The sequence below is a fragment of the Megalopta genalis genome, chromosome 5, assembly GCF_051020955.1.
Source record: "Megalopta genalis isolate 19385.01 chromosome 5, iyMegGena1_principal, whole genome shotgun sequence".
Taxonomy (NCBI): Eukaryota; Metazoa; Arthropoda; class Insecta; order Hymenoptera; family Halictidae; genus Megalopta; species Megalopta genalis.
The window spans coordinates 4,099,567-4,127,020 of NC_135017.1; the positions used below are offsets into that span (position 1 = coordinate 4,099,567).

Below are 27,454 nucleotides of genomic sequence, written 5' to 3' on the forward strand. Positions count from 1 at the left end.
CCTGAGATCATTTCAAGAAACTTTTTCCTTTGCTCAAATGCAATTCGCGGCTCCGTTTACGAGTTATTAACGAAAAACACTGACCAATCGGAGAGCGAGTGCGGCCGGTGCTCCGCCCTTGCGGCTAATGCCTCGTCACGCCGGCCGTCTGACGCAGCGACAGTGGTCGCGAGGGCGGAGCGTCAGCCGTACTCACTGTTTTTCGTTAATAACTCGCAAACGAAGCCGCGGATTACATTTCCGCGAAGGAAAAAGTTTCTTCAAATGACCTCCGGAACCTTTTTGTCCGATTTTAAGTAACTTTCGGGACATCTTGTTTACCAAGATTCGATACTGCTGAGTGTATTTATATCCCAAAGTTCAAGAGTACTGGTTGTGTTTATTCATATCCTAACAATTATCACTATTAGGTATACTTGTATCCTGTGACATTTCAACACTGTTGGGACAGTGTTCACGTTTCAACTTTCTCGCCACTGTGGCTGGAACTATTTCTATCCCAGAGATCAACACAACATTTCAACACAGTTGGGTATACATATTTATGTTCCATGACCTTTCAACGCTACTGACGACGTTTACGTCCCAACAAATTTCTCATCTATGTTTTTGAGTGTGTTCTTATTTCAAAGTTCAACACCATTAGATCTATTTATATTCCTAGAACATATCAAGACTGTTAAACATATTTATATCCCATAAATGCTTGAACACCACTAAATAAAAGACTTCGTGTTCCAACTTCTTTCTCAGTGTTTCTTGGAGCAGCCTTATTTCTACCGGATCTTTGGTATACGCTTATTTTTTATCAAATTATTTTTATAATGTTTATAGGAGCAGCTGAACAATTAATTAAGGAAAAATCTGGCTGAACTTAGGAAATAATTAGAAATTAGAATTTTATAAGATCTCGTGGTCTCTTTGATAAAACTATTGTCAAATTAAAATCTTAAAAGATGTCTGTCAACGCTTTCGGTAAAAATAACGTTAGTATCTCAAGGTTAAGCATAATTGAACCTGAGGTATCGTACATTTCGTAAAGACTTGTTCGTGAATAAACATCGCGTGTAAATACACAAAGAAAAGACAAGATAAAATTAAAGTACCCAATGAACCAGTTAGCCGATTATTATTCATACGATTGTTATTATAACACGAGCTTTAATAAACAAAAATTCTTACTAACAAAATTTCTCATCGAAACAATTTTATGACATCGGAAATTATAGACGAGAAAATTAGAAACCGATCATTTTTATTGATTAGGTAGTACTACTGTTAAACTATGGGAGTAGCCGCCATTTTGGTGAACAAGCTATCGTGTCGGGTTCAAACGTCACGTTGGAAAGGAAGGGAACAAGTAGGAGACTATCCAATCCTTGTTCTTCTGAATGATTTTCGAGTCGAACCGTATTCGGGCAGAGTAACTGTACTGAGCTTCTTTATTTAATTTCTATGGGTTTATATACGCATGGGTGTTAGAAAAGGGGCAGGTGAATAACAGGATGTTACGGCGATGTAGGTCGTCCTCATGTTATCACCAAGACAGTTTTTGGTAACATAAAAACGAAAATTATTGACACGACATGAAATCGTCACTACTACAACAATAGCATAAGTTATTACAATTTCATAAGTTGTTAACATTTTTTTAACAAAATCGGGCTTAATAAAATCGGTTTTTTAATCCTTCGAAATCGCAAAATTTATTTGGCGCTTAGCTCAGTAAACTATTGTCGCATAATCGCACGAATCGTGGACAGCGAATGATTAGGGGTTTCCGTGTTGCGCAGCATTTACACGGAAGTGTTTGCGGTCACGGCGCCTTACGTACGCCATTAAATCAGCGATGAATTATGCGGTTTTGTCTCGTGATATTTGCCTTTATGGCGCATGAAAATATTTCAACTGTTACGGAATGTTTTAAAGTCGGTTGGCATCTGGCTCGGCTTTACGTATTTACTTCGATCTTCTGCTCGTTACTTCGATCTTACGCACATACTACAGAGATCGTTATAGCAAATTCACGTGATACGAAAATGATTTGATTCTCTGCGTTCGATATTAACAGAGCCGAGTTCGATTCTAATTATGTCAGAACATTTGCGCGGGAAAATGTACACTGATTTGAAATCAGAAAACATGGGCTGTTATAAACTTTTGTAATAAACTATAAATCCTGAAATACCATACTTTCCAAAGGTTTATAATTGGAAAATAATGCGTTCTTTTCTAACATTTTGTTACTTAACTTCTGCTAAACTGATATCTGTTTTAAAAAATTTTGTAAATCACCATCGTAATCCTTTCTTTTTATATAATTTGTTAAATAAACATAATTTTTTCATTACAATTAACAATTCTACGAACATAGCGTCGAACTGTAATTGTTCGTCGAAATAATTGTTCAAAATCAAATCGCAAAGAGGGTCAACAATTTAAAAGTACGAAATTATTATGAGAGTTCGATTTCACAGTTCAATTTCGAAATCTAAAGGAACTGAATTCTTGTTTCGAGTACAAAATTTGAATAATAAAGTATTTAGTTCAATGTATTTATAATTTTACTGTATTTACAATTTTAATATATTTATAATTTTAATGTATTTACAACTTTAATGTGTTTATAGTTTTAATGTATTTATAATTTCAGTGCATCTATCGTTCCTATTTATACATAATTTTGATATTATTTGCAACTGTAACGCACTTATAATTACAATGTATTTCTGCTTTTAATTTACACTGAATTTTAATTTATTCGTAAATGCGACGTATTTATAATTGTACTTCATTTATTTCGGTACCCTGTTGCTAATTATTATTTTCCAGCAGTTTGGTTCGCACAATGCGCTTATGCCAGCATACTAAACCATGACATTTACGAGCTTGGTGGTCATTGAGAAGGTACACTCCGCTAAGAAATCGAACGACGAACAGCTTTATTAGCTATAGAAGCAACAACAATACACCTCGCGTCGTTTATTTAAACAAATTCCCGATCAGGCGTATAATGGCGCACTTACCGGCCGACTGCAGTGAAAGGGATGGCAATTCTAAGGCCTGATTTACGCTAACGGTTCCGCGTGTCAGCAATATGCCCACGATCCAATCATAATAATTATTGAAATTTATTCACTGCTCCGGAGCGTGGGCACCGCGTAACTGCTTTATGAGCGCCATAGTGATCAGCATTTAGCAATAATGTAACTAAAACGAAGCGAGTACTGCCATTATAGCGATCAAAGATTACAACTGGCAATTTTCCATCGTTTAATAAATAATCGAAAAGAAAAAGAAACGAATTTGGCGTCTCATGAATAGAAAGTTGACCTTAAAAGATAGCGATAGAATAACGATTAGGATATTAATTATTGTTAAGGTCGATTTCATCCGTTTGAATTTCATTGGAAACATAATTTTTTCTTTTTTTTATTGCATCGATTACGTGTAAAAAAAATTCTTTGACGACTATTATTTGTTTATTCTCGTTGTTATTATCTTTGAAATCGAATTTGACTCATTGGAAGGGTTAATTGCATTTATTTCAGTTATGTTGTATTCCTTATTACTCTTTTGTTCTTACTACTACTGTATTTTATATGAGAAGTTGAATCATTAAAGAGATTCAATTTCACTTATTTAAATATGGAAAGACATTATTTTTGTTGTTGGAAATATTTAAAAGAGTAGTCGTTTTTAATTAATTCTATATAATACTGACGTAATCTTATCATTTCTGATAAGTTAAATATTCCAAACAAATGCAACTACTATGATTGACCCTAACATAATTTCTAAGAACGAAGCTAAAAATTTTAATATCTTCAATTTTCTTTTGCAATCGAATTTTTATCTCAATACTTCCTACACACTATTTGTCATACAAGTGACTGATTTTCACTTTCTTACGATTATTATCATGTAAACTGGAATTAAAAGATGCTTTGTAAATATGTTTTCCGTTTTATTATAATTTGGATAATACGCTCATTTATGCTGAAACCTGAGATATTAACACTATTTTTACCGAAGGGATCGAAAGACACCTTTTAAGATTTTAATCTCACAATATTTTTACCAAAGAGGCCAAAAGATCTTTTAAAATTCTAATTTCTAATTATTTCCTAAGTTCAGCCAAATTATTCCTTAATTAATTGTTCAACTGCTCCTATAATCATTATAAAAATAATTTAGTAAAAAATTAGCGTATACCAAAGATCAGATAGAAATAGTGCTACTCCAAGAAACACTGAGAAAAAAGTTGGAATATGAAGACTTTTACGTAGTAGTGTTCAAGCATTTATGGGATATAAATATGTTTAACAGTCTTGATATGTTCGAGGGATATAAATACATCTAATGGTATTGAAATTTGAAATAAGAATACACTCAATAACATAGATGAGAAATTTGCTGGGACGTAAACGTTATCAGTAGCGTTGAAAGGTCATGAAACATAAATATGTATACCCAACTGTGTTGAAATGTTGTGCTGATCTCTAGGATAGAAATAGTTCCAGCCACAATTGCGAGAAAGTTGAAACGTGAACACAGTCCCAACAGTGTTGAAATGTCACAGGATACAAGTATACCTAATAGTGATAATTGTTAGGATATAAATAAACACAACCAGTACTCTTGAACTTTGGGATATAAATACACTCAGCAGTATCGAATCTTGGTAAACAAGATGTCCCAAAAGTTACTTAAAATCGGGCAAAAAGGTTCCAGAGGTCATTTCAAGAAACTTTTTCCTTAGCGGAAATGTAATCCGCGGCTTCGTTTGCGAGTTATTAACGAAAAACAGTAAGTACGGCTGACGCTCCGCCCTCGCGACCACTGTCGCTGCGTCAGACGGCCGGCGTGACGAGGCATTGGCCGCAAGGGCGGAGCACCGGCCGCACTCGCTCTCCGATTGGTCAGTGTTTTTCGTTAATAACTCGTAAATGAAACCGCGGATCGCATTTGCGCAAAGGAAAAAGTTTCTTGAAATGACCTCAGGAATCCCGCAATTCTATCATTAACAGTTATGAGAAAGTATCGTATTAATTGTTGGGACATTTTAGTGTTGAAATGTGCGAAATAAATAAATACAATATTCTTGATCTTTGGGACTCAAATAAACTCAATGGTATTAAATTCTGAGACCTAAACGCTTCCACTAGATCTGATTTTTGGGATAAGAATACTTCCAGCACAATGATGAGAAAGTTGGAACATATATACTCCCAGCAATGTTGAGACATGTATGGGATATAAATACGCTAGACAGTGCTAACTACCTAATTATAAATATTTACACTTGGTCATGTCGAAAGGCGCCGGTCAGGTTCTAAAACTAAAGCTGTCTAATTTCGATCCGAAGATAAGGTGGCTAACTTTTACGAAATTTCGTCTAATTGGCCGGCGATGGTGTTAATTAGATGCTCGAGATATCAGATACCAGAGACTGTGGCAATCTCTCCCGGTGCCCACGCAATGTTCTTGAATGCGCGAATCAACGGGTGCCAGCGCAGTAACAAATTAACAAATCTGAGAGAGTCACGTCACATCCTCATCTCGGGTCTCGCAGTGCGTAACACGCACACCGGCTCTGCCGTGGATCCTGCGTGGGAGGGCGGCGTCGCAGCTTCTGCCCCTGAATTACCACCGGGCAGCGTTACGCGTAACAGTATTGACCTTCTTCATTTGACCGCGCCGATTCGCCGGCAACTATTGTTCACTTCCATTTGACCGGACACCGCTGAATATGTTCAGCGATTTGTCGATCTCTTTGTCTCATTGCTCTTCGTCTTTGGCAGTCGACTGCCGACTCGCCTAATTCTCAGGCACGTCAGCCGATCCTTGAGAATAAATTCTAACGGCGATGATTTTTATATATTTTCTCGTACCAAACATTATTTACAGTAAAATAATGATAATGTTACACAGGTACAGAGATATTAGCACTAAATGCACCGTGACTGGTATGCATTGCCTTATAAAAATGACAAGATTTAATTTATTTAAATCTTGCATGATTTTTATAATAGCGTGTGGATGAATAAAGAAATACATTCAACAATTTGCTGTGGAAGCAGCCTTATGATTTTGATAATTATAAAATAAAAAATGTGGAACCGGTCATTTGGCTAGTTAAGGTACGTTTAATATTAAAGACGTAATCATAAACTATCAAATTTTTGTTTATTCTTTTAATGATTGTTATATTGTTCAATTTATATATTTATCCTCTTTATATATTTATCCTTTATTTATGTTCAATTTATATATTTATATAGTTTCAATTTACACATATTTTGTTGATTTTATTTATTTTTACCGATTTTACCATACTGAACATTGTTATACTAACTGTTGTACTTCGAAGTGATGAATAAATGTTATTAGTTTTATTTTCCATGAAATACATACTATTACTTTTTAAACAAATATAAATGTTTCGTGACATTCTAAATAACTGGTATAATTTAACTGAAGTATAATTTAATTTCCATTCATCTAATGGTCAAAATTGACAACAAATGAACAACATGGATTGACATTTAAAGGGAAGAATTAACAAAAAATAATATTTTCACTGTTTTTGCTGAACTAATAAGAGTACTTGAAATCAGTTAGTCCGACTGGATTCCTCATTGAAATATCCGCAACTTTGTTCAAGTTGTTTTTTTCACTTCATCCTCGACTGTTTAAACAATTTGTAAAACGGTTAACAATTTGTGCTAGAATTTATTTCTTGCGAAAAGAAGTATCCTCACGTCAAAAGAATGTTAAAGACTTAATATTTGCAAACAAACCGTTGTAATTAACCGTTTAATTGGAAGCCAATGGAAATCTTCCTGTGGAATCTAAGTACCCGACGTTCCGAAGTCAAGTATTTTCCTGACAGTGATAAGAGTCTGTCGTTCATTGCGTCAGAATATCGCATCAAGATCTCCTGCACTCTGTAACACGATTATGCAACTGTTGCACATCTGCTGTACAAGTGCTTGCGATTATAAAATACGAGGAATCGTCTGTGAAATACAAACTGGGAGATAACATGTGTCACTGCAAGATGAAGTTGCGTATTTTCGCAATGTTTCATCGTAAAACGAAAAATCCAACGAAATGCATCCAGCTGATTCATGCAATTCGCGCTGTTGATTAGCAAGCTTCTATTTGCAGAATTAGTGCAATTTTCTAGCTGTGGTAGGAAACCAGGATAAGTTCTAAGTCAAGTTGAATAAGTTTCGACAGAAGTTGCGAGAATTTTCAAAAAGTATATTTTAAAAAGTGCATTATAAAAAAGTACATCGCAAAAAGTACATCTTAAAAAAAACATTTTAAAATGTACTTTTACATACATTTTAAACAGCACATTTTAATAGGTACATTTTAAGAAGTACATTTTAGAAAGTACATTTTAGAAAGTACATTTTAGAAAGTACATTTTAGAAAGTAAATTTTAGAAAGTAAATTTTAGAAAATACATTTTAAAAAGTACATTTTAGAAAGTATATTTTAGAAAGTATATTTTAGAAAATTTATTGTAGAAAGTACATTTTGGAAAGTACATTTTAAAAAGTATACTTTAAAAAGTACATTTTAGAAAGTATATTTTAGAAAGTATATTTTAGAAAGTTTATTTTAGAAAGTTTATTTTAGAAAGTTTATTTTAGAAAGTATATTTTAGAAATTACATTTTAGAAATTACATTTTAGAAATTACATTTTAGAAAGTACACCTAAGAAAGTACATTTTAAAAAGTGCATTAATCAAGTAAATTTAATAAAAAGCGCATTTCAAAAAGTACATTTCAAGAAATAAATCTTTCGACTTTACATTTTATAAAGTATTCAAAGAGCATATTTTACCGTAAATGCATTTTTCAAACAAAGGTTGTAAGACATTGATTTAAGGTTATCGTTAAATTTTATCTCTTTCAATGGCGCTTCTTCGACGATGTTATTGATTTTCTCCGAGACTGACGAGGAAAAATTGCATTCCAAATAGATGCATATGTAAATACACATGTTTCGCAGATGTTGAAAGCAGTAGAATGGAATTTCGTCACACGACGAGTTAAATAAAACTTGATGCAGACGAATTGCATCGTAAGCGGCAAGAGTTTGTTGCGAAATTGTTAATGTCAAACCGAGGGGGGCACGGGTTTCACTACAACGGTTCAACTGTTTGAGCACGTGATAGCGTTCAAACTTATCTGTCATGGGAAAACAAACTTATCTAATCGCGAATAAACTGTAACACAAGCCTGCGTGTCTAGCATCTATAAATCTTTTGTCGTTATCCCAACAAGAGAATCTTTTCTAAACATAGTCACCTGAGAACAAGCACAACTGTGACTCTTATCTGCAAACAGTATACTTTTCTTATTCTTAGTGATTATCATTCTTGGTTATGCGAATACTATATGCACTGTTCCTACGAGAAAAATCAAGAGATTGCGAAAAGTTATGAAATGCTGTCAGAAATGTACGGTTTTTTTTATCTTAAAAGTGACATAAGTCGCTTTTTTAAAAAAAATTAGAGCTGAAAATATTAAATATTAAAATTTGTTCATAGAGGAATATTATACAAACATTTTTATGCTTACTGAAATACTCTTTTTGTACAATCTATGAATATTCACTATTTGTTTTGATTTAAAAGAATTCGAATTTTGCGGAATTTTCATCTGTAGTTTGAATCTCAAATGCGCGGGAATTTTAAAACGTCTTATATTTAAATGACAAAAAGCACGAATATGAAATTTCATGATTTAAAAATATAATTGTCAGAAAATGATTACGCCGTCTCTAAAGAATCATAAATTGGAATACCGCAATTGTTATAAATTTTTATAACGCGCATACTTGGATTAAATACCACAAATTTTGACCTAAAAGAGAAGCAAGTTCGACAAATTTTTCCATTAGGTTTTTGCAACGACTAAAATTTGATGAAGTAACTACGTACTTGCAGCAAATAATTCGACTTGATTTTAAGTTGCACGATAGTTTTAAATAAACTTAACCAACAAATCAGAAAAAGGCGCGAAATTAAAAATTATTAAATTGTCTCGTTAGTTAATTTGTTTTCACTTTAACGATGCAAGCAACGCGCCGCTTCACCAAGATTTCCGCTAAAGGAAAAAAATTCGTCCGCCGGCAAGGATAAAAGCGTCCGGTTCCCTGCAACGGTCGATTGTGCACAGAATGTGGTAATAATAAACGCTATTCGATACAACGCGGGTTTTTGTTGCGGTCTGAAAATGATCTAAACCAGTATCGGCGTTACATGGTCGACTTTTTGTGCGAAGACCAGGTATGCGTGAAAATACTTTGTTGGATCAGAGGTAATACGCCTTGAATAATGCGGTCAACGCGTGTACCAAACCTGCAGCCGCAGATGCAGCTTGGATCTGCATTTAATTCGCGTATTTCTTCTACTCGTCACCCGAACAGGGATCCAACTTATTTCGTTTGAACTGTCATTAAATTTTACAAAAATATCCGAGGATACATCGACCAAAAGGTCCTGCATGTCTGACAAAATATTCGAACTGCGTAAATTAACCAAAAAAATAATTAGTTAAGTTTATATTCATGATTCGTTGAAACTGCGAGTAATAAAAACTATTTTTGTCTACCCTTAAGAGGAAGTGAAAAATTGTCAAAAAAATTGTGAGAGGTATAGTTAATGTGCAGTTATTATTTGTTTTGTTAATAGTTTTCAAGAGAACTGTGAAATTAACCTAGAGAAATAGAAAATATGAGATCTTGCACATTACAAAATCGCTTACAAAAATGTGATTGCACTTCAATAAAAATCTATTTCTAATTTGCCTCGGGAACAAAGGTGTACGCGGTGTGAATTCTGATGAGAATGTACAGTGAATGAATGGCCACGAGATTGGAAACGAGCCTTGATAGTAGAGAATCAAACAGCGAGCTATTTATGGAAGCCAAAGTTCCGCACACCGGTGACTCACGAGCTAAAGGTTTCGATCGCCTCTTCCTACCATCTCGAAGAGAAAGAGTAACAGACATGACAGCAAAGTGAACGGTCATCCTCGTATTTAACTCGTATCCTCCAGACGAAATCGTGTCTGACCATCGAGAAGCAGACTCCGCGATCAATTTTATTCCGATCGCTGTCACGTGACTTTTGCTGATCATATTTTGGAATTACTTTACTCGAATTTCCAGTGAAAATTTACTCTACTCGACGCACGCTAATTTTAAGTTACATCTAAAAGTATCAACAACTTTTCAAGTTACTTTTACGTAGAATCATATTCGTCCCAAACTTCGTAATTAATATTCGTTTGAAATTTCCCGCCATTTGGAAACATTAAACCGTTCCCAAAAGAGACAGCGAATATTCGCTAGAATTACATATGTACCTATATGAGGTAACAGAGCTAATAATTACACAGTTGTTACATTGAACTCGACGTTTCCAGGGAATTTTTTATATTTTCAGTCTACGTTTAAAGTTTCGCGGCATTTTGTCAAATTCTTTTTTCTCCCAATTACAAACAGCTTTGCAAAATCGACATAAGCAAAGGGATCAGGAATCGGCTTGAACATCTTCAGCTCCCCAACCTAAACATCCAACGCTATAGCTGGTAGCCACGTGACGGCGCAAGTATGTATAGCGCTCGTTATCGATCTAAGGTGGCTCGGTTGGCAACAAGAAAACAACCGGCTGAATCGACGATATTTGCGGAGCCACTGTATATGTAAAGCGGCAAGGATATCCGAACGGTCTCGAGACATGTTCGCGTGACTTCTACTTCTAGGAGACCAGTGAACTCTCGGTGGCCGGCGCGGTGCGGCGATCGAACAGTCTGCCGGTGATTACCCGGCCTCGGGTTCACCCGTCGTACCAGCGGCGCATGCGCACGACCCCTCTCTCTCTCTCTCTCTCTCCCTCTCGCTCCCTCTCCCTCGTTCTGTCCCTCTCACACGCGCGCCGTCGCTGATCCTATTCACACAGTCCGCGCGTAGACCGGTTAGCATTGAACTTTTCAACTTGATTTCACCACGAGATAATCCCCGCTGGACCGTGCAAGAGCCGAGACTGCATCCAGAGTACTTTATGCAGCGATCGACCGTCATTGATCTTCCTCGATCCACGAAAGACTTTCGTTTTCACGACGAGTCCTGTCAATGTTCATCAAGCTTTATTTCGGATCAATAGATATTAATCGTTGGGTGGGCGTAGATTGTTCTACGAGGCTATGCATTGGGAGCGACGGGAGAGACCAAGCCACGCCCACATTTTTTATGGAATGCATAGTTTTGTTTCGGAGCGCCTAAAGTTAGGTATTTTTTATCGCAAAGTCAGGGCATTTTATCGCGTTAGATAAAAATTCCCCTTCAGGGCATTGCTTTGGCTATGACGGGCTCCGAAACCACGCCCACTTTGGGTCGTCCTACATGAAGGAAGGGCATTGTGACCTTCGAAATGAGATTTTTTAGAAGATATTTGATATTAGAGGTTTTATGAACGTGGATTATTCTGCGGAGCACTACTCTGATTACACGAATGCCGAGGGCCACTAAGCCACGCCCACTTGGAGTACTATAGCACTATATGCTATAATATCAGGATAGTCTCTTGTGACGACTTCGTCGAAAAACTTTCCACTTCGTCAAAACTGACGAAACCATGTCCATTTAAGGCACGCTACGAACGCAGATCAAGGATCTTTGAAGACTTCGTAGAATAAAGTTTCTGTGTAAAGAGCTACGAAACCACGCCCACCGAAAACAATTTATATAGAAATTGAAAAAGAGGAAATTAGTAACCTAATTTACACAAGCTGTTACCTAAATATTGTAGTATTCGAAATGTTTTCAACTCATAGCTAGCAAAAATTACAAAATTATGTCAATTATTGTCAATGTTGTGAATTATATTGTTCTTATAGAAAATTCGTCTGATCTAGAGCTATAAAATACAGAGTCAGGTATAGATTTTTCAAAGATACAGAGAAACGACCTCAGTATAATAAAATAAAAAAATTATCCTTGATTATTGACTACCACACCCACATTTACCTGGCATTTTCCACTCGCTGAAGACAATATTTCCGTTCTACGCTATAATGTACATTAATCACCGGTGACTCAATCTAGAGATTGAATTACGCGTCAAATGGACTATAAAATCCAGCTGTTGTATCATGCCAGTGTTTCGTTACACCAGGAATAATTTACGATGAAGTTTGCATTATCTATTTCAATAATTCCTTATCCAACTTGCTGCTGATTGACGAAGAAGATGCCTGGAATTACACGGGTTTTCTGATATTGACCTAACCAATTTTAATTTAAATTGTATAAAACAATAGATTGTAACAACTTTTTAGGATAATAAAACCAACAATTCTTAAAATATTATATCATTATTTGAAAAGATATATGCTCGTTTAATTACATAAACAAGTAGATGTTGAAATAAAACAATATTATTTTGAGAATTTATTTAGAATTAGCAAACGTTAGGGTGAAGAAGGTGCCTTCCATTAATCCCTGAAATCTAAGAATTGTGATCGTCTTGAAAATTTTGAAAAAAAATCGTCGTTGGTAGAAATTTGAATTCCGCCAGATCTAGTAAGTAACTTTCCAGACATCCGGTACATGTCGTGTTGCTGGCATGCTAGACGAACGAACTCCAGACGCGCTCGCGTGACTTCGACTACTTTGCGACCGCTGACCTCTCCCCAATCCTGAATCGAACCGTACTTCTTCCCTAACTACGAACGCAATATTTTCCACCCGTAACGAACCAGGCTTGGACGATTTTACTTGTAATAAATGGACCATTTTATTATTTAATATGGCGGTTCGAAGTACCGCGAATCACCATGACGCCTAGAGGCGTCATTCGACTTTCAGGGAGTTACGACGAATTCTGGCACAATTCAGATTTCTAAGAGAATATGACAAGATTTCCCCATATATTATATAGAAAATTCTAATTGTTTACTGTTTTGCCACATTTCAGGTTAGGTTAGGTTATGTCAGTTAACGTGTTAGGGAAGTTGTGTCTTACTTAATTAGGTCCTAAACGTAGAACCGAAAAGGGTTTGCAAGGCATGATAGTAATTAAATTGAGCGAAGAAGTGCTATTCGAATGATGAAATTCGTGTTTCGAAATTTCTGTCCGGTTCTCGAACTTTCTACTTTGTTGTTCTTCGATCGCACGTGTCGACTAACAATTTCTCTTTGTTCTTTATATCCGGATGTAACAGTCCCGTGTACCGTTGCACGTCACGGTTCCCCTTTTTTTCCAGCCAGTCATACTTTTACTCAATTTACTATTGTGTTCATTTTATTTATGCTGATATCGTAATCGAATTAACCTAAATATGATTATATATTATACCTGTACCACCTTAACATTTTGTAGATTTCTGCACTGAATACAAATTTATAATTATCTATTTTTGTTATATATCAATTTTGCGTTCATTTTGATAACAGGGAATTACATACAGAAGCATACGTCTAAATGCGCCAAATCTGCATTTCAATTTTAAAAGACTAATTTGGTTTGTGTTATCGGAAACAATTTTTTTTTCAATTAGCCCTGTAACGTAATTAGCGGTTTAAAATTAGCAATGAGACTGTGTAATGAGTTCACACCAATATGCAACTGAGGAAGTATTGCCTGAAACTGGTTTAAGTTAACAATTTATAAAAAATATCCATGCAGAAAAATATAATTCACAAAAATCCGTACAAGTTTTGTAAAAATTGTTCAAATCATTGTTTACTGTTTCCTACAATGTCATACATCTAATCACCAAAAATATATCAGTTAATCATATTGTTTACAATCGGGTATTTGGTTCACGTCGGCGGGCCACAAGCCACGCCTTTTCAGGCAATAGGCCACGCCTTCCAAGCAGCGTGGACAACAAGTGTGACATCACCACCAGCTCGCAACCCTGAACGTCACGCAGCTTCAGAAAATTCTCTAGCGGAAGATTTAATCTAAATTGTTTGCAAGATGAGTCATACATAATGGAATTTAAGATTAACCGTTCTTTTTTTTCCTCACGACTAAACACTTGCTATAACCGCAGCTACCAAGATGACATTTTACGATGCAATAGAAGAAATGTTTCCCTGACGTCCTTTTCTCGCGATTTCCATGGAGAGTGACGCGCGCGTCCAGTGTCCTGCCATTTCCATAAATTAGTCTGATGTTACATACCTAAGCGCACAAGCTAACCGCTAACATAATTGCGTGACTCATCCGGCGCTATTGAAACGTTTACAGCGAAGCAATACGCTGTCCATTTTTAGCGTGACAAGACAGTCTGGTAAAAGAACAATTGTAACATGAAAGATTCAGTAGCCAAAATTTTGTAACGCAAAAATGTAGCGACATGCAAATATGAAAAATTCAATGATCTGCACGATCAAAATTTTGTCTATTCAGTATTCCCTGACAATATGCTCAATAATAATTTACCATGTAAACCTACATTGCAATAAAATTTTTTTAGGAAATCTTTATAAATATAGCGTTATTATTTTTATACGACAAATTATACGGATCGTCTCCATGGCTCCTGGGTTATTAGACCCAGGCATAGTTCGTGGAACTCGGCAGCCGAAATAGTACTGCTCCAATCCTGTCCAACAAGTAATCCGCGTCGGTAAGCAATTCCCAACGACTATGGATATCGCTACGTCATGGAAATTTCCTCGTTCAACACCTTTCCTCTATCCCCACCAACGGACTCCTGTTCTTTTTTTCTATCCGTCCCCTCCACTCCTACTCGCCCCCTTTCCGAGCCCCGCGGAGCTCCCTTCCTCGCCAAACGCTGACCCCCCACTCCACGGAGCCCTTTTTCTACCGATCCCGAGGCGCTGAATGGTGGTTTAACACTAGAGTACACGTGCACAGTTCTCTCCCACCTAGATGCACTCGGTGGGCATACAGTTCGGCGCAAAAGTATCAGACCTACCACATTGCACAGCAGACACCGGGAAAAGTATTCGCTGACTTCTGCGAGGATGTCTTATTTTAAAATCGATACCGAAACTGCGTGATATTAAACTTTGCACGTTTAACGTGAAACATATTTAAATTATCCGCGTTCGTCTTAGATATTTAAGTTGCCTCTGTTCTTTTGACATACGTGAATTATTTCTTCAAATATTTCTATTGCGGGGTTCCTGAAGCATATTTGACTTGCATATTTGTTTGACCTATTTAACATGTTTATTTTAAATGTAACATATATACAAATGTAAATGTATCCAATTTGTGTGCTCTCTTTCTCGAGCATACTTCAATGATGTGTTATGTTTATTTACGTATGTAACGTAACAAATGATTGGTAATTGTTATCCATTGATAATTCGATCGTCGCGGGATATAATATTGGGGAAATTTCAGCTGCGAATGTTCGAAAATCTTTGTTTAGTCTTCTCTTTCATTTCACTGTTTATTTTCGCGATTGCTCTCCGGAAAACATGATCATCGAAGACGCAAAACGCACGTGTACTCGTGCGAGACCGTTCGTTTCCGTCGTCTCGAGACAGGAAACGCTCGCGAGCGTAACGTCCTTGCATCGAGGACCTTCATGGGAGGAGTTCAACGGCAATCGTTACCGATTGCGTGCGAATATCGAGGCAAAGTACCGTTTCCGAGATCAGGGTGTCGAAACGTAATGCAGTTTACCCAAATTCGGCGATTACAGCTTCGAAACAGCGATTTTTAAACAACAATTTTCGTATCCAGTTTTACAAAAATCAGAATCGAGGCAAAATTCGAATATAAATTTGAATTAATATTAAAAACGATCTGCAGATTTAAATAATAATAACAATAAATCACTCACAGTAATTCAGTATAGAATAAAAAGTGGAACGAATTCTAATACTTTTTATAATTCTAATATTAAATTATTCAGAATAATTCACTAATAAATTGACAAAACACGTATATACATGAAAAATCTAAACATTATTTGTATATCAATAAAAATTGTGTGGATTAAAAATAATGTACTCGTCCATAAATATAAATGGCGCATAATGAATGATTTAAAAATAATTTAATAGGAAGGATTAACGTATGTCCACGAATTACTATTAAAAATGATAATTAATTACGAACGATGTAAAAGTTTCTATATTATTCGACGAAATTAGCATACACACAAGCTAGTTTTATTATCGTGCAATATGATTAGAACAATGGCTTCGTGGCCCCCATAAATGACAAGTCAAGATCAGGCGGAAGTTTCGCAACGTAATCGTCTGGTGGGTCTCGCGAGAGTCTCGCTTACGAAAGCAAACGGTCCGTTACGATCGTCGATCGATTTTGCGAAAGTTAGGTGGTGGGGACACCGTCGCATGAAAGAAGGAAAAAACTGGCCCGAACAGGGGAGGGAGGGCCCCATGAGGAGGCTGTTTTGCCTGCCGCCGGTTTCTCCAAAATCCACCGGTGAAATCTTTCCTTCGTGCAGGGCTCTTTGTTCTGTCATCCCTCCCTCCCCCCTCCTTCCGCCCCGGAGTCGCTATTACATGGGAAGTGTAACCGGCTTCTTTAGGCTACGGTGAATCCGTTCCCACCACCGCGATAATACCCCGGCTGACCTGCAGATTTCTGCTGCAGTTACCATCGCCAATTGTCAACTTACTGTTGCAGAGACTCGCTCTTTTCACACTTTTCTACCTGCCTTTCTCGGACGACCCATAAAGTGTCCCACTCATAAATCATTTATTTTGAATATGTACCAGCTAAATCGTTTATAATGGTAATAACTGTTTCAGGGTTCATGGGTTTTAATCCTTTGCACTCGAGTGGCGACTTTGAGTGCGCCACTAAAAATTGGTATACTATTTTTCAAAATCATTCTAAGAGCATTTGACTCGTTTATATTTTTAAAAAACTGTTAAAATTGCATTGTACTTGCCAACAGGCTCAATTTCACATGTATAAATCGCAATAAATTATATAAAACAGAAGTTCTGTAGATCAGAGATCATGTTCTGGATTTCGAATTCGAATAGCTTCGACTGCAAAGGGTTAAAGAGGTTTAGACACCCATTTACTATTAAGAGCAGGTGCCATACAATGTAGAGTAAATTTTTTTCCAATTGTCTCTCGGCTGGTAAACAAAAATGATCAATTTGGGAAGTGGAAATACGATTATTCGAGCCTCGCGGCCCGTTTCTATAGTTACCGATTGTCAAGAAGTATTATAAAAACGAGTCGCAAGATTTATTTCCCAAATTGTCTATTTGTAATCCCTCTTTTCAAATTGTCCATTTTTGTGTACAATCTGAGCGTCAATTAGAGAGAATGAGTAAAACGTATGCAGCGAAATGTAATTTCAAAATTTTGTTTCTCACGCGGAATATCGAAATGAAATTTGGTAGAATTCAAACGCGTTCGGCACGTTTAGGTTCATTATTATAAATTAGTTGAATAAGAGAAACAACGTAAACAATAATTTTATCATACGGAATCGGACTCTCAATTTTCAAATTAAATAGCAAATTGTACTGTTGTATTTGGGAGAATTAATTAATTGATTAATTGGCAAGAATTACTTATACAATTTATAGAATTGTACCAGAAAAAATTCCAAATACTGATTTGTATTTTTATTATGACTAGACCGTGGATTTATTAAAAATATAAGTAGACCGCATGCAGAATAGCAAAATCTTTAGAACTGTAAAAAAAAATGTAAAACATCTCGAGAACGACTAGGAGCATAAAATTGTGCGAACAAAAGATCGTCGTATCTTTGTGCGACTGCTTGAAAATAATTTCATCCATCAAACTTTGATGAAATGAGAAATTGAATATCTGATTATTATTTGATTAATGAATACGGCGCGTCGAAGAATGATTGATGCAGTTACATTGCTCCTGACCTAGCCCTGTCACTGTTTACCCGTAGTTTTCCAAACACATCACGTTCTGATAACAAAAATGATCGATCATTTTCTTGATCTAATCATTGCATCGCATCGCAAAGATTTTTTCACAATAAAATTACTGAAATTGGGGGTTATCAGGGTTGGCAGGGTTATCAACCAGTCTAGTGGATACCGAGAATCATTCAATAGAATGATTGTGTAAGTGCAATTACACTATATTTCATTGCATCGATCCAGACGCTTTTATCGCTGCCACTTATCAAATGTATCACGTTCACCGCGATTAAACTAGTCATCTTTAACCTATTCGAGCTGACAAACCACTTTCCAGACGCTCGAATTAAGCTGTACAATTTTATTAAAATAATCGCATTTTATCTACGGAACTTGCAATCTCTAATTGTTTTTTAAACTGTGGCGGACCAGACATAGAAAGCCACGTCCTCCAAAAGCGGGGTGTGCAGATGCCTTTTCGGCTTTTCCCGACGCAAGGCGTACACACCGCCATAAAACAATAAAAACGTTGGGACACAGCTTCGGACCTTAGGTTCCGGATCACCCCGGTCGGAAAATCTTCGGGAAAGGCCTTCGCCCTTCCCAAGGACTTTCCCTTACCAATTTCAATACGATTTCCCCAATAAATACGAGAACCTCTCGACCGGGAGACGTTAGTTAGCTAGTTTTATTTTCTGTCTCATCCGTCACTCGTTTACCTTTACCTTTTACACACTGTACCCCATCGCCTTTTGTTACAAGTTATATTAAAGTTCTCGTTATATAAAAACCAAAAAAACTCTCTCGGATTATTTTATATAAACCGTCGCAGTAACCCCTGCGACAAAAAACGTATAATATAATTTTTAGAGTTTGAATTTTTAGTTGATAAAAATTGTAAAAATGTACTATTCCGAATTCGTGAGAATTGTTACATCTGCTACAAAAATTTTATAACTTGTCTATAATACTGACAATTTTTAATTAATATAAAATTATAGTATCATTTTTAAAGCCTGTGGATTTTTACTTGATAGAAAAAGTGTATTATAGACAATTTTTTTGTCCATAATACCGACAATTTTTAATTAATACAAAATTATAGTATCATTTTTAAAGCCTGTGGATTTTTACTTGATAAAAAAAGTGTATTATAGACAATTATTTTGTTCATAATACCGACAATTTTTAATTAATACAGAATTATAGTATCATTTTTAAAGCTCGTGGATTTTTACTTGATAAAAAAGTTGTAAAAATGCACTATTTCGAATCAGTAAAAATGATTATATCTTCTACAAAAAGTTTACAATCTTATCGTCCATCAAAATTATCGTACATCGCGATAAAAATTTATAATTTGAACTCTTCAAATATAGTTTCAGTGTCAACATCGCTTATTTGTCCAATAAAAATTGTAACAGAACGCGTGCGGCTAGTTGTCGAGTGCACCGAAAGTGACGATTTGGGTCACAAATGACCCGCCCTCGGGGCGTCGCGCCGTGGCAACAGCGCCAGGGTTAAGCGACAATTCGGCGCAACCGGAGCACGTGTCGCGCAAAAAGAAAAAACATGACAACAACGGCAAGTTAGCGCAGCGCCCGACGCGACACACGTCGAAACGCACTTTTCGCGGCTGCTTTCGCACCGTGACCTCCTTTTATCAATTCCACGTAACATTTAATTCAGGTTGGAATGACTCCTTGCTGAGTCAACGCTCGATGTGCATCGCGATTGCAGCGTTTGGTACATTGCGTCGGCCGAAACCAGTGTTCAGGTACCATAGAAATAAAAATTTCAACCAAAATCTAACAATAACCCAATCTATAACATTTAACTGAACAATTCGACGAAAATGTTGTCTTTTATAGTATAACGTTTAAACAAATTAACTTCTCGAAAATCTATTTACATAGAAAAATTTCAGATTCAAGAATACGAAATTTATCATTTTGCATAATTTTTCCATTTGTGCTAGTTATCATGATATTTAATTAAAGTCCGTTTGCACCCTTCGACATTAGGGCTTCTTTAAAGTTCTCAAATATTGACATTGACAGACGAGGGGAAGGAGGGAACAAGCTGTTTTGTGTGTGAAGCATAACTATTGTTGCTTTTTTCGGAATTCCTAAATATTTTCTAAGTTACGTCTTTGTAACAGCGGACGGTCGGAAACTGTCGTACGAATAATAATTGTTTGTCGACAGTTTCCATTTTTTACTCGCACGATTCTTACACGTATGCGGTATTAAATATGATTACATGCACTTTATGTGGACTTGAACTGGCATAAGTGACTTTTTCTTCCGCGCACGTGCTGTAAATTAGCTTTTCATATGAATTTTTTTAACACCATAGGTGACATCATCGAAAACTAGAAGAGAACTAATTGATAATTAATAATTTATAATATAATATATATATATTTATATTATAATTTATCAAAATGATAAATTCCATTGAAATGAAAATTGCAAACTGTAAAAATCCGCGCCATAGGACAAAGTAAATTTGTCAGCTTTTCATTTGCGCCAAACGAATACTTTTCACCCGCACTGTACATGCAAATGCTGAGCGCGCGCTCTTCAAACATGGCGATATGTAAAACACGCGTGAATTGTACGTCGCTTCCCCCAGGCTTTCTAGAGTTCGCTGCCGAAAATGCGATATCCTTCGGAAACTTTAGCCTCCGCAATCGTTTAACTGTGCCGCGTGTTGCATCTGGCCGACATATCATTCGGAATATGCACGTTCGGATACCGCTCGCGCCCGTAAATATTTGGTTCTGCAATTTGCTCTTTGCCTCTCAGGTAGTTTACGTAACCTTCGGGCATACGCGCATGTATTTCATTAAATGCGACAAGAGGCAAACGCGATCGAACGTGTCCCTTAAAACGGAAACGTTAACGCGATCGAACTACAAGCACGATAATTGAGCAATTTGTTTTTTAACATCTTATTACAGTAGGCGAAAATGTCAATTATAGCGATATGCTCCACTTTACCTCAGCCGCGACACGGCTAAATAACTACAAGTCTGTCATTTGAAAAAAAAGAGAAAAGAATTTTCTATGATAAATGTGCACGCATATAATATAATCGCGTATTTATTTATAAATGACAATCGGTAACAATGGCAAAATAATATCGTAGAAGAATTGAATGATATTCTTGTACGTCGAAGTTAGCTGGAAATTCAGTTTCAAGGCGATGGGGGTTAATACAACCCCATAGACCATCGCGCACCTCGTCGATACACTCCTGGCAAAAAGTGCATACCAGTGCATCGCCACACGATAATTACGGGTTCGTTTCAATTCAATACTACCAAAGACTTGTAAAACAAGTTGGAAGCGAAAATAGTTACCATCGTTAACAAGTTTCCAAGCGCACTGCTAATTCGAAAGTTCACAATGTTTTGGGCATACTGTACATCATGCGATAATTGCACGTCTATTCGAATTCGTTGCGAAGCAACTCGCGAACGGATCGGAAGTCGGAACGGCGAGAACAACGTTAAGAAAGAGGAAAGATCGAACGAGTGATTCGAACGTTCGACGCTTTTGGCGAATACTATACATTATCGGCTGACAATTGCAAATCTATTCGAACGCATAATTATCCTACTTAAAGCAACGAGAATAACCGCCGTCAATAAAGAGGTACGTGAACGAACAGCGATCGTCACTGTACGCGATGCTAAAAATAAATTCTAATTCCATCGAATCGTATTAATCGAAGTTCAAAATATCGAACCGCCTGTGAACAATCGTCGCACCGTTTCGCCAGTGCTATGCTCCGTCAGGAATCCGCAAAAACCCGACAATTCCTCGGATATGAAAAGCGCGCGAAAATCTCGAAATTCAAACCGCCGAACCAGCGATTCCAAGAAAAAAGCGCGGTCGCGCTGCTGAAAAGACCCCCCCCCCCTCCAGCGTCGCGTTTTCAAGAACCCACTACTATCAGCTTGTATCGATAACGCTATTCCGATCCCGTCGATTCTATTCGCGCGCGCGCGCGCGCCGTCTATGTAACTGTTAATCCGCGGCGAACCTGTTTCGTCAGCGTTTCGCCGCGAATTTTTAAGGAGAGACGACGTCGTTATGCAACGCCGCCGCCTCGACGACCGTCGCGACGGGGACGGGGACACGCGCGGACAGGAAAAACAGAAATCGTCGACTCACCTGAAATTTGCCCCCGTGAACAGGCGGCGCTCCTTGGTTCTGCATCTTGTGCGACATTTGAGTGTACCTTTTGCAAGTATGCTTTCCGATCCACTTTTGCCAGGAGACAGCGTCAAAAAGACAGATAGCGAAAGAAAGATGGGAAATAGAGTGAAAGAGAATATATATATATATATGTGTGTATGTGTATATATATGTATGTATATATATATATATTTTTTTTTTATAGAGACACACACGCGAGCACACACGATATACTTTTGGCGAAACTTTTCAATGAACCGGCTCGCTCAATGGACACGCTCGCACTGATCCTTCTGCTTTCCTTCCTCGCGACTTTCTTCCACGCTTTCTCCCTGCCTCGCTGAACCGTTTGGAGGGAGCGTTCCACCGGGAGAGAGGGAACCGACCGAGGGTGGGGGTAGAATTTAGGGATAACCTGCGTAGTACAGGGCAGCGTGCATGGAGGAAAGAGAAACGAGAGGACCGAGCGTTTCGAGAGGAGCGCTGCGAGCGTCGGTGAGACTCGACTAGGAATGACGAGCCTCGTGCTCGAGGTTCGCTACACTCTTGCCCCCACTTCCCGACAGTTTCGTCCCTTTCCGAGACAGTGACAGACGTAGCCTGCTCCCCCACATCGTGGCAGACAACCTCGAACCCCCACTTGCAGACCGATCACGGTCAACGCTCAATACGATGGGTTTTCGGACGATGCTCGACACCTTTGACTATGTGCCTCGTACGCTACCCCAGGATGATGGCGATCCGGCTTCAGGAATGCCCGGACATTCTGCCAAAACTCTACCATTCTACGGCTCGTCTATATTATGTGTCGTCTGTGTCCAGCAGAGACGACGACGGTTCAATGAAAACTGTGCGACAGGTTGATAAATTTGTTGTAAATTAGGGGTGGCAGCTGCGGCAACCCTGACCTTCCCAAGAGGTTCCAGCGGTTTCCTTTTAACGGAAAAGTTGTCGGCTGGACTAGTTTGAATGGTTAGGAAACGGTACAAGGAATCGCGAGCCACGGTTAAAGTTAAAACCTGTTTGGGGTCATTCAGCAGAGTATTCTTGACAGCATATACGAAACCTCAAGGTCGTTCGAGCTGTCTCCCCTAAACGCTAGATCTCTACCGAAATCAGATAAAAATGGTTCAACACGTTGGCTCGCGTTCATTTATAGCTACGCCGTGACGCGGATCTGTTTTGAGGGTTATAAATAGAGCGCGGTTTCTATGGCGGAAATATATAGGACGATCCAAAACGTTATTTTGCTGTGGCAAACTTGTTCAAATTACTGAACGAGAAAATACATTTTCATGTCGTTTCTCTGTCTTGCGATTCACCTACACTACTTTAAAATGCAATAACTTTTTAAAAGCTGAACTAAGTGGCTTGAATTTTTGTAGGTGATAGAGGGGTGGATTTTTAGCAACTAGACGGTGGTTAAAAAGCTTCTTTTTAATTTTGCTATTACTCGAAGCGAAGAGAAAACAATTGAAAACCCTCGGTTTATAACTTTCTTATCTGAGCCTATAACGAAAATTTAGCAAATGCCTTTCGTAGATCTCGGTAACTTATATGCGAGCTGAAAATTTGATAAAAAAGTTAAAAAACGAGAGATTTTTATTTTTTTGTCATTCCAAGTAATAGCAAAATTAAAGAAAAAAGCATTTCAGTCTAGTAGATTAGTCCCTTTGTCATCTAAAAAGAAATTCAAGTCATTCAGTTCAGTTTTAAAATAGTGTATTGCGTTTTAAAAGGTGTACGAACACTTTTGCGGGCCACTGTACATTTTTATGTCATTTCCGTTTCTTGCGATCCGCCTAGATCATTTTTATTCAGCACAAAGATCTGCGGACTAGTTGCCAACTATTTTCCAGTAACAGTTTCAAATGCGAAGTATTTATAGGAAGTTGCCAGGAGTATGCCGATTACTTTTCGCGAGGCAACTTCTCGTAAGGGTTGAATTGGAAAAATGTTTAATAAACGTCGCCGGACATTCATCGGACTCTCCAGAAGGAATGCTACCGTGTTGGCAACATCGGACTCATCAATTTCAGAACGCAGCAAGGTCAGAAATAACCGCCGAGGCCACGGATTTTTATATATTTTGAAAATCGACCAGAGATCCATCAATTTTGAAGAACACTCGCGTCTCTTCGTTTCCGCCGATGTTAAACAGTGGAGAGATAATGGTTATCTGGTAAAAATTCTGTATACTTCTAGCGGGGTGTGTTTTTTACCGGCTTCGCGACACAGCATGTCGCCAGCCACCAGCGTCGTCCTGCTCGTAATCTTCGACTTCTCCGTAATCGTCTCCCTCGTTCTCGGCTTTCTCTGTCCTCCGTTAGAACCTCTCTCGCTCTAAGGCGCAGCCTTTCTTCTCCGCCCCTCGCAGCTGACCGTCCTTTTCCGACGGGCAGGCGCTGCGCCGCTCCCATCGCACATGCCAAATCCATTTACGTCGAACGCGTTTCTGCATCGTTATCCGGCTATCGGGTTTATAATCGTCTTGCGTCGACGCTCGTCGCAGGATCAAGGTTAGCACCGTTAGCGTCCGGCGCCTTGCAGGTTCCTAGCGATTCAAGAACTTTCTGGGAAGGAGGGAAGCGTTGCACTCTGATCTGGGGTAACGTTGTATGTAGTATGCTGCGAGATTTTTCGGAACCATGGCCGATTGGGTCACGCTTTTTGGGGACACTGGCACGGAGCAGTGGACGATTCAGTTTTCAATAGACGTTTCTGGCCTTTATGTAGGAAGATCCGTGGATCGTTTGAATTCTGTTTAAATAGGGTGATATTTTGTGTGCACGTGTGATAGCAGGATATGCAATATTTATTATATATTTTTATGAAATAAAAATGCATATAGCGAGGTACAATCTACACGATTTTTATCTTAATATTTAAACGGAGTTTAAATTATTCTACATAATATTGAAACACGTCAGTTAAATCTAAGCGAGACTGTTTAGTACTATAGTAAAGTACTATATATATATATATAGTTTAGTACTATAATATCTAAATGAAATTTAAATTTGATTGTGTAGTATGATAATATGTAAGTGAAATTTTAGTTTCACTATTTCATACTGTAATGTCTAAATGAAATTTAAATTTCACTATTTCGTACTGTAATGTCTAAATGAAATTTAAATTTTACTATTGAAGACTAGGATATTTAAATGAAATCTCAATTTTGTTGTCTCTTACTATAGTATCTAAGTGAAATTTATAAATCTTCCTATTGAAGACTAGAATATTTAAATGAAATCTCAATTTTACTATCTCATACTAGAGTATCTAAACAAAATTTAAATTTTACTATTTAGCACTAGAATATTTAAATGAAATCTCAATTTTGCTATCTCTTATACTATAGCATCTAAATGAAATTTAAATTGTACTATTTAACACTAGAATATTTCAATGAAATCTCAATTTTGCTATCTCATACTATAGTATCTAAACAACATTCAAATTTTACTATTTAATACTAGAATATTTAAATTAAATCTCAAGTTTGTTATGTCATACTATAGTATTTAAATGAAATTTAAATTTTACTGTTTAGCACTAGAATATCTAAATGAAATTTTAGTTTCACCATTCCATACTGTAATATCTAAATGAAACTAAATTCTTGCTATTTCATGCCACAATAGTATAATGAAATTCAAAACTATTTCACACTATAATATATAAATGAAATTAATTCGGAGTGGAAAATGCAAATTACCAGAAATGAAAAATAATGTCAATTACATTCGATACTAAACCTTATGCCAGGAATATACATGCATACGTAGTAATAGGTTACATTACTAACTAAAATCATGACCATTTATTTGGACGACATAAAAATAGTTGTTAATTGCAAAAGGAAGTAATGTTAGGTATGAACGAATCGTTGCTTGTGCAACCGTATTGTAATCTGATTTTTAACGCATTATATAAAGTTAAATATTGTCTGCCAAGCACCGCACAACATACAATAAAAGTTTGCAAACGAACACTGTGCTATTATAAATAATGACATAGTACGTATACACATGTGTATGTGTATACATATAAGTAGAGACTGGGATATTAGAATTGTTATTCAATGACGATCTTTCCTGGTAATAGTGCAGGGATGTATTCGTTCAACCCACACATTTTCAATTACGTAAAAAATTTAAAAAGGTAAGATTTCGTTGAAGTTTAATTTATTGGATTATAATTCTCTAAATTTTTACAATTTTTATTATTGTTGCACTCGTTATTCCAAGCTTCATAATCGTGTCAATTTTTGCAATTTTCACAACTTTTATAATTCTGGCAACTCTTGCATCTCTGTTGCTATTCTGGTGTAATTGTTTCAATTCTTTCAATACCTGTAACTTTTAACATTTTCTTGATTCATACGTTTCCTGCAATTTTCACAATATTGTCATTCTGGAAATTCCCGGAATTTCTATAGGTTTTATCATTGTTTCAATTCTTTCAACTCCCGCCGTTTTGCAATCGTTGCCATTCTCGCAATTCCGCATTTTTTTATGATGTTTGTAAAATGAAAAATGATGCGATTCTTGTAATTGCAGTTCTTGTTTCAGTATTTTTCAAATTATTGGAATTCTTGCAATTGTTATAATTATGGAACTTCTTGCAATGCCATCAATTCTTGAAATTCTTTAAGTTCCTAGAATTGTCGCGACACGATCGAGTCAATTCATCGAATTTGAATCTTTCTCCACTCCTTTATCTCTTTCAATTGTTTGCATTGTTAATGAGAAGGGATACTAATAATTGGCGCAATCGCGGAGGAAATCACGGATTTTATGTTATCTCGCGCAATAAAGATTAGTTATGATTTCAAGTGGGTTATTTTTTCAAGGGAGAATAGCCAATTGTAGAAACATTTCAGGGCTGAGTCAGACAGGTTGCATAACCGATGTTACTTTTCCAATCTGTTTCCAAGATCCAGCGATTAATATGGAACCGCGGCATACGACGTGACGTGCGAGCGCAAGTGCGATAACTTTCGATAACGGCTGCTCATTAAAAATGCTCGTTCCGCGCGGCGAAACGGGACATTGTTGCACAGGTGTGTTTATGCGTGTGAATCGTTGCGCTGTCATCGTCGCGCGCCGGTGCCGCGCATTCGGATCGCATGCGTTCGATTTTGAATAATTACACGACAATTAAACCCGACATACCTACGAACTGCAACACGCCGATCAACAAACACGAGTGCGTTTAACTCTGATTAGGCGGACAATAGCACTGTTTCGTGCTTGGCATTTGCATTCGGCTGGAGAAAAGTGGGGGAACTTCGAAGATATTTTTGCGAAAAATATTTGTATATTCGGAGAA

At 37.2% G+C, this 27,454-nt stretch overlaps 1 protein-coding gene across 2 annotated transcripts in view; it reads right to left on the minus strand.

The window, feature by feature from the left end:
* The window catches only part of LOC117220071 (proton-coupled amino acid transporter-like protein pathetic), a 50,539-nt gene extending 27,891 nt beyond the window's left edge, over nt 1–22,648 (minus strand). The window contains exon 1 of one of the 2 annotated variants that reach the window (XM_033469755.2): nt 22,094–22,648. In XM_033469755.2, coding sequence (XP_033325646.1) covers nt 22,094–22,150 — 57 coding nt within the window. In that variant the 5' untranslated portion in view covers nt 22,151–22,648. The remainder of the gene's footprint in view (nt 1–22,093) is intronic. The other variant, XM_076522310.1, reaches the window with a different exon arrangement.
* Between the last annotated feature and the right edge of the window lie 4,806 nt (nt 22,649–27,454).